We start from the raw sequence: 15,383 nt of genomic DNA, 5'->3' as shown, positions 1-15,383 counted from the left end.
ATTTGGCAAGAAGGTTCTCATACCGCCATAAAACCAATACTGTGACACCCCTAGCCTGCGGCACAACCTCAACAAACTGCACACCAATCTACTAGCTCAGGGGGTCTGCAACCTGTAGCTGTCCAGATGCTTTGGACTAAGACTCCCATGATTCCTCACCAATCGCTAAACTGGCTAGCTAATGGGATTTGTCCAAACATCTGCTGAGCCAATGGTTGCAGACCCCTGCACTAGATAAAATGGGAACTGCCCAGTGGTATGAAAACCACCAGAAACCATCTTCCCAGTATTCCAGTTACTACACTGGCTCCTGGTCAAATGAAGGATTCACTTTAAAACGCATCACTTTTTGCTGCAGGGACCCTGAATCCATCACCAGAAAAGTATTGCTGTCAACCGCTCAGAACACTTAGACCAAACAGTCAGGCTTTATAAAAAAAGTATATAAAAAGGCTCAACGTTGATCAGAATGATAATTTACAAAGTCATAATTAAAATGGCTATATCCTCTTCTATGCAAATCTCTCAATCCATTACAACCAGTCAATGTCTGAGTTTCCACCACCAGATGACATAAATGGCAAAGTCGTTCATCCTAAGGGATGTTAAGCGATAATCCAATTGAGGAGGGAGTAGAAAGGTGATTAAAGCGAAGCTGCATCATAAATCTTTGCACCTTACTATTACTAAGTTTAATTATATAATCAAAAATCCCTGGTGCACACACAGAGAAAAGTTGAACATCTCGGCCAGTTCTATATATTTTAATCTCTATCCCATGTTAAAGATTTCTTTTTGATGGCTTGTTTAAAAAATATGCTGAGGTCTATAATCCAATCTCTTTAAACACCCTAACGGGGATCAGATAAGATCTAATGAGCAAAATTATAGATAGTACATGGAATGAGGATTATCTTTTTCACTTAACATGTTTAGATAAAACATGCTACCAGCAATCTTTTTTTTAATAAAGTGAACAAAGTTAAGTCCACTTCACTATTAATAGCTTCTACAGAAGTGGCATTAGACAAGCCTAATGCCAAGCACCAGATCTTGCCCATGAGAACTCTGAGCTAAATAGTCTCCTGGAAAGTAAAAATCTCAGTTCATAGAGGGCACATAGAAGAATGCTAGTTTTATCAATCTGCAACAGTTCTTCAATTGAATAGCCACCTTTGTGATTAACTAAGCTTCTAATAGCATGAAACCTTTTCCTAACTGAATTGGAAAAGGTCTGATTGTCTTGGCCAATTTTATATCACACAAAGAATCTGAAAAAGTGACACCTAGGTACATATATGAACTGACAATCTCAATAGTGTCATTATTGATTTTCCAAACAAACGGGATAGCCTTCTTTTTATTAGGTCATATAACCATAATTTTTGTTTTTATTAAGGTTTATTATCAATTGGTTATCTTTTGAATATTTGTATAAAGCGGCAAGGCTTACGCCACCTATCTAAAATAATGGTGTCATCAAAGTAAGCCAACCATGTAACAAGCTGCTGGCCTATTTGAGGAGGAAAATTGTTGCATTTCTTAAGAGCTTCATCAATATCGGCCACATGTAAGTTGTAAAGGATAGGAGCTAATGAGCATCCTTGTTTTAGACCATGATTGGTCTGGGTATTTCCCCTAAACTGCCCCTCTAAATGAATTCTAACTTTCACTATAGTTTTACAATAAAGGGCTTTAATAAAATATAATATGAGGAGATCTAAACCCAGTCGCTCTAAGTTCCTCCACAATATAGACCAATTCACTGTGTCAAATGCACCAGCATAATCAATGTAGCAGATAAAAAGTGCTCCGTCAGTAGCATGTAAAGTAGTGCAAATGAGGTACATGAGACCAGAGGTTAGAGAGGCTGCCAACCCTTTTGTGAAAACAGTTTCATAGTACATTTAAAAAAAAAAATACATTTTGCCCAACCATCCATCATTCTGTTTTTCTCGCAACAGTTGAGAGAACATTTTTGAACAAGAATCAATCGTGGCTAACAAACAGTGCAGGGAATATCACGGGGTCCTTTCTACGTACCGGGATTACCATAGATTGTCTCTAACAATCTGCAATAATACCTGTATATTATATAGTATCTCTTTTGATCACTAATTTGCTAACCCATCAGGGCCAGGGCCACTTGAAGACTTAAATTGAATAATTATGCCTTCAATATCTTCAGTTGTGAAAGCTAGTTTCTTTATTATCAACAACTTTATAAACGCAAACTTCTTCTGTAATCCAGGAATTAAAATAGATAGTACAAAAATGAAGAATCCATCTATTTTCACAAAGCTGGTTAATTTGGTTCCATGTGTTAATTTCCCCGCAAAAATATCGCCATACAAAAATAACGCTATACTTTTGCGGCGATATTAAGGCATGGAACCTGCAGGGGATACCCCCACTCCCAAAAAACTCAATATTTTCCCCACTGAAAATATCACCTCTGGCCGTTCCCGATGACCATATAAACTGCGATATTTTTGGTGGGGATAATATTACCTGATACCGTTAATTTCTCTCTTTAACACCAGGATTATTAAGAGACTTGTATACATTCCAGAATTTACAAGAATCAGAGTTTCGTAAGCAATTGAACATAACTTGCAACTGGACAGCTGCAATAGATGCCTTGTGTGCTTTAATGGTATTTTTATATCTAGTTTTTAAATTAGGGATAATAGCAGTTTTCTGCAAATAATAGTCAGTACTTCTTTAGCCGCTCTAATATCTTTCCTCAAAGACTTTGTGTTTGCAATAAACGTTATCAAATACTATGCCAGAGAGATTTTATTTGGTAGGGAATTGATGAGGAAACTGCAACCCGGTGCCCCTCCTCGAGCAATTATAGAGAAGATCCTGAACTACAGGGACACAGAGAGGATCTTGGAATTCTTTTAGAAAGGAGGGACGATAACCAGGGCATCTGCGACCATCACCGCATACCCCGATTACACCATGCTGGTGCAGAGAGAGCGCTATAGCTATGTGGCGATCAAGAGGAGACTGCGCACAGCCGGATTCAAATACATGCTCTTGTATCCCGCAAAGCTCAAAATTGTACACAAAGGCAAAGTGCACTTTGACACCCCGGAGGACGTGGCAACATGGTTGGACGCACATGGCTGTCCGGAACGAGATGAGGAGCAAGGACGAGAGGAACACCATAAGTGATTAAAAAGCCACGCAGGCTAAGAGGCGAGGGGGGCGCGGGGGCAGAGACTGCAGAACAGATAATGGCGCGGCTAGAAAAGATAGTAATGGGAAACTGTCACATGTGACATTTGAACACATTGGACTGGAATATAAATTGTAAAAAGCAAAATGGTCAGCGTTAAGCGCGCTTAGACTGATGAGCAAAATAGGAGTTACAAGATGGAGACAACCTACCCTCGGGAGTTGGAGTAGTAGGACTGCCACTAGGGCGAAATCTCCCTGCTGAGCCGTTAGGGGTAATTGCTGGGAAAAGGCTAGATACGGGGGTGCCTGAGATCCAGAGACGGAGCTGGGCAACAGTTCGGGAGGGGCATAGATAAGAGGGGGTTGAAGTGTGAGTTGGGGTAGGGGGGGAAAGAGGGAGGGGGTGTTTTGGGGAAGAGGAGTGGGCGGAGAAAAGGGAATGTTGGGAGTTGGGGGAAGTGTGTTGGGGTCGGGAAGGGAGGAGGGAGGGAGGGAAGGCGGTTGGTGAAGTTGAAGTGTTTATAGTTAGGGGAAGTTTATGTTGGAGAACAAGCCTACACGTAAGGGGGGAAAAACTTAGATATGGACTGTACTTGCGGAGGGAGGAGCGGGATCCTAGTACATCATGGGAGACCTTAAAGTAATTACTTGGAATGTTAGAGGGCTCAATAGCTATCTAAAGAGAATAAAGTTATGATGTACCTGCGTAGACAGAAAACAGACATAGCCTTGATGCAAGAGACTCACCTCACACAAGAAAAGTTGGAGGTGATCCGGAAGAAGTGGAGGGGGACCGTCGTAGGCGCAACATATTTGGCCTATGCTAGCGGGGTGATTACCTGGGTAGCGCCGCATGTCCCATTCCAGCTACTACAGTCTACAGTCGAGGCAGACAGGAGGATGGTTATAATAAAAGGGCTGATGGAAAGCAGGGAAATAAGCTTTATAAACGCATATGCCCCAAATCAGGACACGGCGGCATACTTTAGGACCCTATACGACAAACTCAGCATGTGCTTAGGGGGGCGGTGATCTGGGGAGGAGACTTTAACTGCGCACTAAACCCGAAAATAGACAGATCCGATGGCAAAATAGATAGACCCACTCCAGCTGCCAGGGCGTTGCAGTCACTGTTAACGGATTTCAGGTTCGAGGATGCATGGAGGGTGCGCCATTTGCAAGACAGACCATATTCGCATTACTTGGGCCCCGCACAATTTGCACACCAGGCTGGATTACATGTTTACCACACAGGAGCTAATGGCAGAAATGGCGCTGACAGAATATAAAGCAAGGGTTCTATCAGACCACTCACCACTGGTACTGCTATGACAATACTGACCCCCGAGAGCAAGGATACCAACGTGGCGCCTCAGAGCAGAGGCACTGAAAGATGCAATTTTCAGGGAGGATTTGAGAGAGGAAATGATGAGCTATTTTGAGATCAATACTGACAGTGTTGAGACAGCGGGTATGCTCTGGGAAGCCTTTAAAGTGGTAGTGAGGGGGATAGCCATAGCTAAGTCCAAGGGACTACAAGGAGAAAATTAGGCGAACTGCAAGACGCAGAAAAAGAATTAGAAACGGCGTTAGGAAGGAGAGGTAACACCAAGGAAGATAATGAAGCAATACTATAGAAAGTACATAGAGAGGCAGCATGCAGGAGGGGATAAACCAGAGAGGGCCCTAGCATAGACCCACAATCGGAACAATAACGAAGGAAGATGGGTGCATAGTGCCACCCAAGAAGGTGTTCATCAGGAATTTGTAGACTATTACCGACTCCTGTACGGAGGTGAAGAGGGAAGTGATTGCATGAAAATAAGAGAAACACTGGAGGACATAGGGTTGCTGCAAATTAGCGCAGAGGAGCGAGAGGAGCTAGATGCTCCGATTACTCTAGAGGAATTAGAAGAGGTAGTGGCGGAACTACCTACCAACAGGCCTCCGGGGGCGGAGGGACTCCCTAGCGAATTTTATAAAATATATAAAAGGGGTGCTTCCCCCCCCCCCCGCTTTTAGCGATGCCAAATGAGGCATACGAAGTGGGGAGGCTACCAGAGTCCCTTAGAGAGGCGATCATCATACCGCTCCCTAAACCCAATAAGCCTGGTAAAGGCTGCGGCTCATATAGACTGCTGTCAATGCTGAATCAGGATAGCAAAATGCTAACGGCGGTCCTGGCAAACAGAATGAGGAGGATCATTAGTATATTAATATACCCCGACCAGACCGGTTATGTCCCTAATAGGAATATATCCAACAACCTCAGACGACTCCACCGGGTAATAGAACACGCAAATGGGGACTCAAATGAAATGGCAATTGTATCGCTGGATGCAATAAAGGCCTTTGACTCAGTCAAATGGCCCTGGCTGATTGCGGCCCTGACCAATTATGGAATAGGTCCTGCGTATCTTAAATGGGTCAAACTATTATATAGCGCGCCGCTGGCCAGGGTTAAAATGGGAGCAGTAATATCGTAGATGGCAACTCAGTAGAGGCACTAGACAGGGGTGCCTGTGGTCCCCTATGCTGTATATCCTAGCCCTAGAGCCCCTGCCGATATACCCGAGGCAGCAGTATGACATAATAGGCATCACCATAAAGGGGGAACCGCACTTAGTCTCCTTGTATGCAGACGATATGCTGTTGTATCTACGTTACCCTGAAGAAAACCTCCAATTCGTCCTGGAAGTGATGGAGCGATTTGCAGGACTGTCTGGCATAGCAGTGAATCCTAAGAAATCTTGTATATTTCCACTGGGCGGATACAAAGGGATCCCGTTAGATGAATTAGCTGTTTTACAGATACCATGGGAGGTCAACACGTTTCGGTATCTCGGGATAGACATCTATCATACGGTGGAGGCAGAGCACCAGCATAACACTGAGAAAGCGATTAAGAGTATAGTAAATAGTATGAAGTTCTGGGTAAAGCTTCCCTTGGCGATGATGGGATGAGGGGCAATGCTGAAAATGGTGGTCCTGCCAAGACTACTGCATTATTTTGGGAATATCCCATACCTGATACCAAGGCGATTCTTTGCTAAGCTACATGGCATATGCAGGGAATTCCTTTGGCATGGGACCAGGAATAGAGTTGCCCTTTGGAAGCTACAAAACTCACACGAGAGAGGGGGTATAAAACTGCCGAACTATGAAATCTACTTTATAGCAAGCCAGCTACAATATGTAGCAAAATGGCTCTCGGAAGAACCAACCTCAGAATCCCGGCTGTTTAGACTGGACTGTGCCCCATTCTTCTTAAAAGAAATGATATGGCTGCCCAGATTGGACATGGAAGGGTGCCCGAAGATGATGATACTGGGGTGGGAGATATGGCGCAGGACCTGTTGGGTAATGAAGAACCCATCCGTGTGTTCCCCTGCAAGTGCCACTAGTTGCACTGTCGGGAAAAGAAAAGCAACTAAGGATGATGATCAGGAAGCACTGGGAACCGGTGGGGATAGCAACAATGGGTGATATATGGCAAGAGGGGAGGATAAAAGACTTTGAGATGTTGGAGGAGGAAACGGGGTTACATACGGGACAATATATTACATACCATAGGGTGGTGCAGCGAATCAAAGACATGGTCCGAAGTAGTACTAGAAGATCAACCGGACGCCACCATAGATACAATATATGACATAGCAGAAGGAGGACACGAGACATCCAGGATATATGAACTGATGATGTCCAAAGTGGAGAAGGAAGTGGTACAACTGAGACAGGACTGGGAGGGTACCCCAATGAGTGATGAGCTGTGGGAGCGAGCCCAAGGGTACCATTAGAAAGTGTCAAGGAATGCAAGGTTACAACAGATATATATATATATCCCACGGGGCTTATATGACACCCCAGAGGATAGGCAAATTTAAAAATACAGGACGACAATCATGCCCCAAATGTGACGAAGAAAATGCCGGAATGGTGCACATGTTCTGGACATGTCCAGTAATCGAGAGATTCTGGGAAGAATTAGCACATCCGCTCGAAGAAAAAGGGATTAAGTTAGTGGTGGAAACAGCGTGGGCATGCCCGATAGGGGGGTATCCCAGACCATGTAAACTCAAGCATGTAAGTAAACTAAACAACCTGACATACATACTTGCAAAGCGTGTAATCGCTATGGGATGGAAGACATGTCATAGACCGAGAATAGAAATATGGTGGAAAGACCTTCAGAAATGGGCAGAAGATGAAACCACAGTATGGCAGGAAGCTAGTAATTCTGGAGGGGAGGAGCAGGCTGAAACCTTGATAGCCTGGAAACATCTAATAGCCACGTTATTTGGGCCCACGCAAGATCGGTCAAGTGATCGGGACCCAGCAGAAGCCACAGGAGAGGAATCCCTACTGCAAGACGAAGAAATAGATTCTGAAGGAGACTAGGCTCTAACGGGGGGGAGAGGGAACGGGAGAAGCAGTGGTCACGGATGTAGTGATGTAAAATCAAAATGTTATTATATGCACTGCAAGTTTGGTTTGTGTTTGTTCAAATAAAATGAATAAAAATTGTTTAAAAAAAATGTAGTCCACCTTCTATTCTATCCATGGTTAATAGAGGAAGTTCCTACCAATTTACCAGAACCTCTTTTAGTTTGTAAATTAAGCTCAAATTCCAGAATGATAGGATTGCTCACACTAGTATTGAGCAGCTGAAAATCGATAATATTATCAAATAACATTTCTAGGATTAGGACATAATCAATCCATGAAAAGAAAACACCATTAGACCAAATAAAACAGAGTCAATTTCCTGTTGGTAAAAAAGTTGTAAGAAATAATTGGTGGAAATAAATTCTGACTATAAGTCAGAAGTCACAACTCATTTATCACTGTCATGGTCATTCGCTATAATACCATTTGCGTTATCAATTATATGAAATCCCAAAGAAGAAATCTCATCCCCCCAATTGACAGGGAAATCTTTGGAAATGTAAGTTGCCCATAATATACGGGCTACCTGGGTAATTAAGAGGCTAGTCATTGAGGATGTCAGTGACAATGTCCATAATAAATGAGGCTTGGGAATTATCCAGAGGATTATATATGTTAATGATTAGAATTTTCTGTGCAATACTTTGACATTCAGTATAGCTGGTAAAACACATTGATTTGGACTAATGGACACATTTAGTTAAATTCAAACCATTGTTTGCTCCAACAATTAATCCTCCAGATGGTCTGCCAACCAAATTACGAGTAGCAGTTCTATGTATTATTTCATACCCATCCAAATAAAACTTGCGCATTAACCATGTTTATTGTAACAAAAATAAATCTGCTGACAATAATAAAAACCTCATGGATTATGGGTGAAACAGCTGAAACCTTTAGTATTCCAAGAGATTTTAATTAGACTATCGGAAGAGTTGGAAGGAAGTCAAGCAACATCATCCAACCCTTCTTTATATTAATAGTTTTTTTCGATCTCAAGGTAGCATTACCATTGGTGTTTAAAGCCAGCGACATCTTCCTAACTAACATGACAATATCAGAAGAGCAGAGGCAAGATTCCTTCTCCTTCAAGCAACGGACACTATCTGACACAGCTGTAATTCATACCCAAAATTAGGTTGACAATAATTAGAGAAACCAAATGAACACATGGAACATATGCCCAATTTGCTTCATTAGCTATTGTAGGGATTTCCACCAGGGAAATATCACTGGTAGAAATAACTTGTAGTTGAGGCAAAAGTTCAAGAACACTCAAGCGGTTCAAAAAAGAACTACAAGAGGTGGCTTAAATGCCTAGGATCTTTTCTTATATGTATATTTGACATCCTTCATGTTCCTCCTAGAACAATGCCATTGCTCAGCTACTCCAGTAACAGAAAGGGTCCTGCATTTATCATTTTCTTCGCCGGGATTGGTGGCAACAATGTCAGGTTGAGGTTGGAGGTGGGCGGATGAAATAATCACGTGGGCTGTCGAGGAAGATGTTTTTAAGTTTTTTTTTTTTTCATTTTTTTTTTTTTAATCCATGTATTTTAGGAACCAGAGCCCAAATGATCAGGCACCATTTTGCAGCCTCCCCCTACGAAGGGGGCAGGAACAAGTTCAAACTTGTTATGGGTCTCTAAACATTCTAAATGTGTGAGACACATCACTGCAAGGGATAGAGAGGAGGTAGAGGGGCCATTAATTATCTAAGACCCGCTGGTTGTGTCTGCTTTTTCAGTTGTCTTGTTCTTAAACTGACGTTTCTTCCTTATCCTCTTAGCATTATTCTCAGGTCTTCAGGTGTTGATCCATAATTAGAGGATTATCGGCAGCAGAGCAACCAGGATTTTGGGAGTCATCATTCATAGGTTTCATAGTCGGGTATAATAATGGAAGGATTGACTTCCAGCATGGAAGAGTTGGAGTAATATTTTCAGCCGTTTCCCCTCCAGCCGGAGAGGAGCTGGCAAGAAGTACAACGGCCAGGCTAACAAGTCCACTCTTGAATATCTTTTGATCTTTAAACATGTTTTTGCATAAAGCGAATGGCGCTTTTAAAATAAGTGTTTCAGAGTTTGGTGGGTCTTCCTCATCCGAGGAGTCGGAAGAGATTATGTGCAGGAGAAGAGGCATAAACGTGGCGGCTATTCACTTTAAATCAGTAAGAGCATGATACGTTAGTAAATGGAATCTAAGACCCTTCATTATAACCAACCAAATCGGTCTCATTCTGTAAACTCTGATATAAATTCAATAAGGAATTATCCATTGGTACGAGCATGGAAGATTTGGCTAGTATTTGAGTAGTTACTGCAGGAGGGTCAGAGGAAATCGAATCAAGTCTGTTGACATTAGTTAATTGGCAAACCGGTTCAAGAAATGCAGTGATTTTTACCTTGCACCACTTCCTCATAGCCTCGTTTTTCAAAAGGTTTGGACATTTCCTATGGCTGCAGCTTTGGTTTGTAAATTGTACTTCTTTGCTTTTTTTTAAGCAATTTATGAGCTGCAAGCGCATGATTGCAAGCAGTGCAAACTGTGCTTCTCAGTTGATATTTCTTTACAAACCGCCGGCATGCTCACGGGTTAATGTACAAATAAAGTAACATTACTCTGTAACAGCTAAAGAAGTAGTTGGTATTCCACCTCAGCTGGCCATCTGCTGATCTCTTATACCCACCACTTTGCTGTGCGAGAATTATGTTTTTAAAAGGGTCACCAGAGCTTGCAGGATTATAGCACCACCTTCACCGGTAAAAACAGTAGTCGGACTTCAAATGCTGGTAAAACTATTCCATTGCAGACCCCTTATATTCCTTAACTTGTCCATGCCACCACTAATCACCACTTCCACCACTAATCACCACTTCCACCACTAATTAACCTGTCACTTTCACACACCCATCCCTCTCACCATCGCACAAGAAACCAACAAATAAAATATTCTTGGCCCAAAGAGGAGTGAAGGGATAATGTGGTCATTGCAATAATTTAGCCTTCAGGACTTGGGAGGGCTTCTGCGCAATTACAACGGACAGAACAGGAAGATCAGAACCGTCTTCCCCCAGAGCGGTCTCTGCCTCTGCAGGTATTGGTAACATTTTAGATATCTCGGGTTCACTTGAACATCCAGATCTGTTCTGAGCAGTTTCTCATCACCTCAATCACTGCTATGGCATTCAAGTACAGAGATTAGTTAGTAGTCACCAGATTGTTGCTCCCCAAACACTCATTCCCACTTCAAAATGTGATCTCTGCTTGCTGTCAGGATTTTGGCATAGATAAAAGGCTTATGCACATGGATGGAGAGTGCACTTTCCTTTTAGAAAGTACTGTTAGTGGGATTGTGTCATTAGTTCTAGTTTTCCACTCTGTATACAGGTCGAATCATTTATCGTCCTGTTTCAAGTTTACAAAAAAAGATGATATGTGAAATGGTTTCGATAGAAGAATTGAGATGGCATTGGTGGGGTAAAAGCACATGGGATAGTTTATTGCTTTTTTCAACTTTTGTTTTCGTAAAATTACACCGCGATCAAGATGTCCACACTCATCTATACATTTCGACTGGTCAATTTTAACATTAAAACTTATGGAGGATGGTGACAACGATAAGCAGATTCATTTGTTTGGAGGACTCCATAACTGTTGAGGCAATTGAGATTGAATTGCCTATCGCAGACCGACATCCAAGTGCGTTGTATGTTAAGTATTTGTAATAAAGTACTTTTTGGCTTGTGATAGACCGCAATTTTGTCCTGTTGAATGTTCTAGTTGGCACTTCACCTTTGTAAATAGTCGTCCTTTACATGCTTTATATGTTCATATTTGAGATTTTCATGTTATTGAAATAAAATAGAATGCATTTGATCACACAGGTATGAGGTGTGTGTGTGTGTGTGTGTGTGTGTGTGTGTACGTACACACGTTCCTCTGATGTTTTTTCTGAAATCATGTATATCAGTTATTTGATGAATTAAAATTGGGAATATTTCTGTATTAATTCCACAGATCTAATTGTTCCACTAATTGTCTTTCCCATGCATCCTGTGGGTTAAGGGAAACCTGCTTTTTAGCTTAGCACTGCCAGGAGTAATGACACTCTGCTTGCTCCTGAATGAAGCTTGCATTTTTCGGTCTGTACCTGTTGTTGAGGGTGGAATAACTTGCAGTTGCATTGACAAAGACATTGCTGTCTTGTATCACTTTCCGTTTATCATTTTTAACATTTGTCTTTTGCTGCAGGAGCTGGACGAAATCAGAAAGTCAGGGAGCCGCTGCTTCCAGTCAGTTCAAGCAAGCGATACCAATGTGTTGCTGTGGCATGGTCTCCTTGTGCCGGTGAGTCGAGGAGGAGAAGGATGGGCCTTTGCATGCATATGCAGTAGTTGGTTGGCTCTTATGGGTGTCTGTTGGTGGTTGAAGTATTCTGCAGCAGAAAATACCGGTTAGGTGAGAAGACGGGCGTTGAGAACAGTCACAAAACACACAATCATGTAAATGTATTCTATAGCTGGACTACTCTCGACATAGTGACCTCTGAAAACTCCAGAGCTGAGTTGCATTCTCTTCAGGGGCTAACGGGGAGAGGAACATAGGAGAAAAACTTATCATTTTGGCCTAATCCGTGTTAAATGACCATTCACAATCCCAGATTGCCAGTGAGCCTTTTTCTCTTCTCTCACTCCCATTTAGCCATTCGTAAAGTTGTTACTAGCCAGGCATAAACAGCTACTTGCCCCCTCAGTTCTCCACATGGGCACAGCACACAATTTCTTACTCGTCAGTCAATGACCACTTGCCAAAGGTGAGTGCACATTTTGAGGCCTCAGTATGGACCCTCCAATAATAATCAAATACTGAATATAAACTTTACTAGGACTAATGCATCCCTTTGTACAGCCACCTAATGCAGATTCTTGAATCTGCATTTCAAAACCATGTCCCTCATCATTGATCAATACACCAATAGCCAGATGGGGGGGGGGGGCTTCGGAGGACATCCCACTTTAGATAAATGCACACAAATCCTTGCAAAACCTTTAACATTGATTTACAGAGCAGAGCACCAGTGTCCTTAACAATGGGTGAGATGATGTGTATAGAAGACCAGAAGATGCATGGGAGGTAAAAACATGAACATGGTCAAGGACAATAGAGCATGATATAGGAGCGGGATAGTGGAGAAGCTCCAGACAACAGTTCTTTAGCAGGTTTATCTCTGATTCAACATACTGGGGGTACGACCACCTTTGGGAAAGGCTGATCGATGGTCAATCCCAACAAAAGACGATCGCTGTAGTTAAGATGCTGGAGGACTGCAAGCTAGAACTGTAAAATCTTGTCAAAAGGCTGTTTGAGGGTCTGGATATCAATATGTTGCCCGCTGAGAATGTTAAATCTTGGACAATTGATCTTCTGAGGAAGTTTCTTCTTTTCCTTCTCTAATTTTTGCTCTTGTCCTCTCTTGCCCTCTTTTTTCCTTCAATCCTCATCGTCTTTTTCTTCTGTTTTCTCTTTAAGAACTGAAGGTTGTAAAAATATTGACCTACTTGCTTTGGATTCACTTTCTTTTAAGCTTTGGATTTTATCAATAATTCAAATATTTTGATGTCTGTGAAAGGTAAAATTTGTAACCATATACAATTAAAAAAAAAAAAAAAAAAAAAGAAAAAGTGGAGGAATTGCTAAGTTATAGGATGATCGGGTGAGGGATAAGTGCTTTGGGGTTGTAGAGAGGTGTGGGAAAGGAGAACGGGGAGATGTGGTGGCATAGAATGCTATTCAAGTGGCGTTTCAGAAAGGAGGTTGGATTGACATCGAGAGAGAGCGGTAGTAGTGTGCAGAGGAAGAGCATTCCAGAGTAAGGGAGTGAGCATAAGAAGAGTGGAAACGAGGGGAGCGCAAGGGGCACACAAGGTGGCAAGGAGGTTAGCTGAGGATGATCATAAGGCTCAAGGGGGGAGAGTAGGGCGTGAGATGGGCCAATAGGTAGGGTCGGGCAAGACTGCGTATATTTTTGAAGATGATGGGAATGAGTTTATGCTTTGCCCTCTGTATCATAGATTAGCCTAGCTGACAACATGCTGTGGAGGTGGAGGTGAAGCGGGGAAGGTTAAAGAGTACATTGAAGACTTTGTTGAGAGGTTAAAAGCATAATTGCAAAGGCCATATGGTAGACTGGAACAGTAGTCCGATCGAGCGAGTACTAAAGAGGAGTTTAGGTGATTAACATTGTTGAAGGGAAGATGTCGTCTTATTTTTTGATGTTGAGGAGATTAGTGTAACCACAGTGGCAGACGTGGAGATGGGTCGAAGATGACACCAAGGTTGCGCGTATAAGCATAGTAGGGAAGGTAGGAGAGAAGACTACAATAGAATGGAAGAGGAGGAGAGGAAAGGGGAGCATGTTTGTATGGGAAGTAGAGAACTTCCGTATTAGTGGGGTTAAGTATGAGTGAGTGTGATGCCATCCAGTATTTGATGGCAGAGGACATACCTTTTTCACCATAGCTTGTCAGATAAGGAGAGAAAAAATGATCTGAGTCTCATTAGCGAAGTGTTGATGGGAGAAGCCATAAGGTAAGATCAAGGTGCCAAGAGCAGAGGTATTGAGAGATAAGAGAAGTGGATTCATGATTCACCCTTGGGGAACACCAACAGTAAGGGGGTGAGTGTGGAGATAAGGTTGTTCCAGTACACCTGGAAATGTCTTGGGGGGGGGGGGGGGGGGGGGGGGGATATTAGCAAACCAAGTGATGATAATAGCCAGATATTCAACCGCTCCATAATTGGTAATCTAAACGCATATCAAACCCAAATAACAAGATCCCTGAACAAATCAACAATTTGTTCTGGGATTGACTACCTCTGTTTAAATCCAGGAGAGGAACATAATCTATACTAATTGACATCAAAATTCAGGCAGGAATATTTTGCCCCTTACCATGATGCTTGAATATGTCTTTCGTTGACCATGTTTTTTCTTACTTTCGCTATGCAGGGATCGTAATTAAGATTTGATTAGCAGGAGTTTAAAAGCAGCTCCTGTCTATCGAGCATTAACCAGTGACCAGTTGCTACCACTTAGGAACTAGGAGCTAGTACATAGCCTACAGCAGATCTAACTTGCACATCAGACGCAAACCTATCACTTTGTCTATTTTTTATTACCCTTTATGATTTAAATGTTTATAGATGTGTCCTAATGCTTATTTATAGATTGTCACAAATGCAGAGAGTTCAATCCACATAGGTGTGTTTGTTCGGCATCACTTCCCTGGATAGCCAATAGTAGCTCCTGGTAGACGTTGGTGTCAAGCTAACCAGGCTCTTCTAGGCCACAAGCAGGAGCTAATAGCTCTCGGCTCACCTCAATTCCGAACCCTGCTATACCTTTATGACTCCTTTTGATAATCACTTTCCTGCTCCCACTTTTGTGAGATTTAGACCCGAAAAACAAGCATGCTCTGTGACCTAAGATGTTGGGTCATATCACAAATCTCCAACAAATAATGGCTTTCTGCCCTCGCTTCTGCACTGAGCACTGCCAAATCTTTCTACTTTACAAACCCAATCTCCTCCCTTCGCAATTGCCCCCTGCAAACTTTCATCTACCCTCCAATCTTTGTTCACACCCATAAGCTTATATCCACCACCCCTCCCTCTCTGCTAATGACTTTGTGCACTTCTCCTCCTCTGAAATCTCAAAAATTCAGATCAAGCCCATCTGATCGCAT

At 42.4% G+C, this 15,383-nt stretch overlaps 1 protein-coding gene across 1 annotated transcript in view; it reads left to right on the top strand.

Annotated features, from left to right (window-relative positions):
* UBE2L6 (ubiquitin conjugating enzyme E2 L6) overlaps positions 1–15,383 on the top strand; it is a 193,488-nt gene that overhangs the window by 56,366 nt on the left and 121,739 nt on the right. Inside the window, exon 2 of the mRNA XM_069629021.1 lies at positions 11,890–11,985. Coding sequence (XP_069485122.1) covers positions 11,890–11,985 — 96 coding nt within the window. The remainder of the gene's footprint in view (positions 1–11,889; positions 11,986–15,383) is intronic.

The sequence above is a fragment of the Ambystoma mexicanum genome, chromosome 12 (assembly GCF_040938575.1).
Source record: "Ambystoma mexicanum isolate Mex_15411 chromosome 12, UKY_AmexF1_1, whole genome shotgun sequence".
NCBI lineage: Eukaryota > Metazoa > Chordata > Amphibia > Caudata > Ambystomatidae > Ambystoma > Ambystoma mexicanum.
Note: the sequence above shows the minus strand (reverse complement) of the source record. Positions and strands in the feature narration are given on the sequence as shown.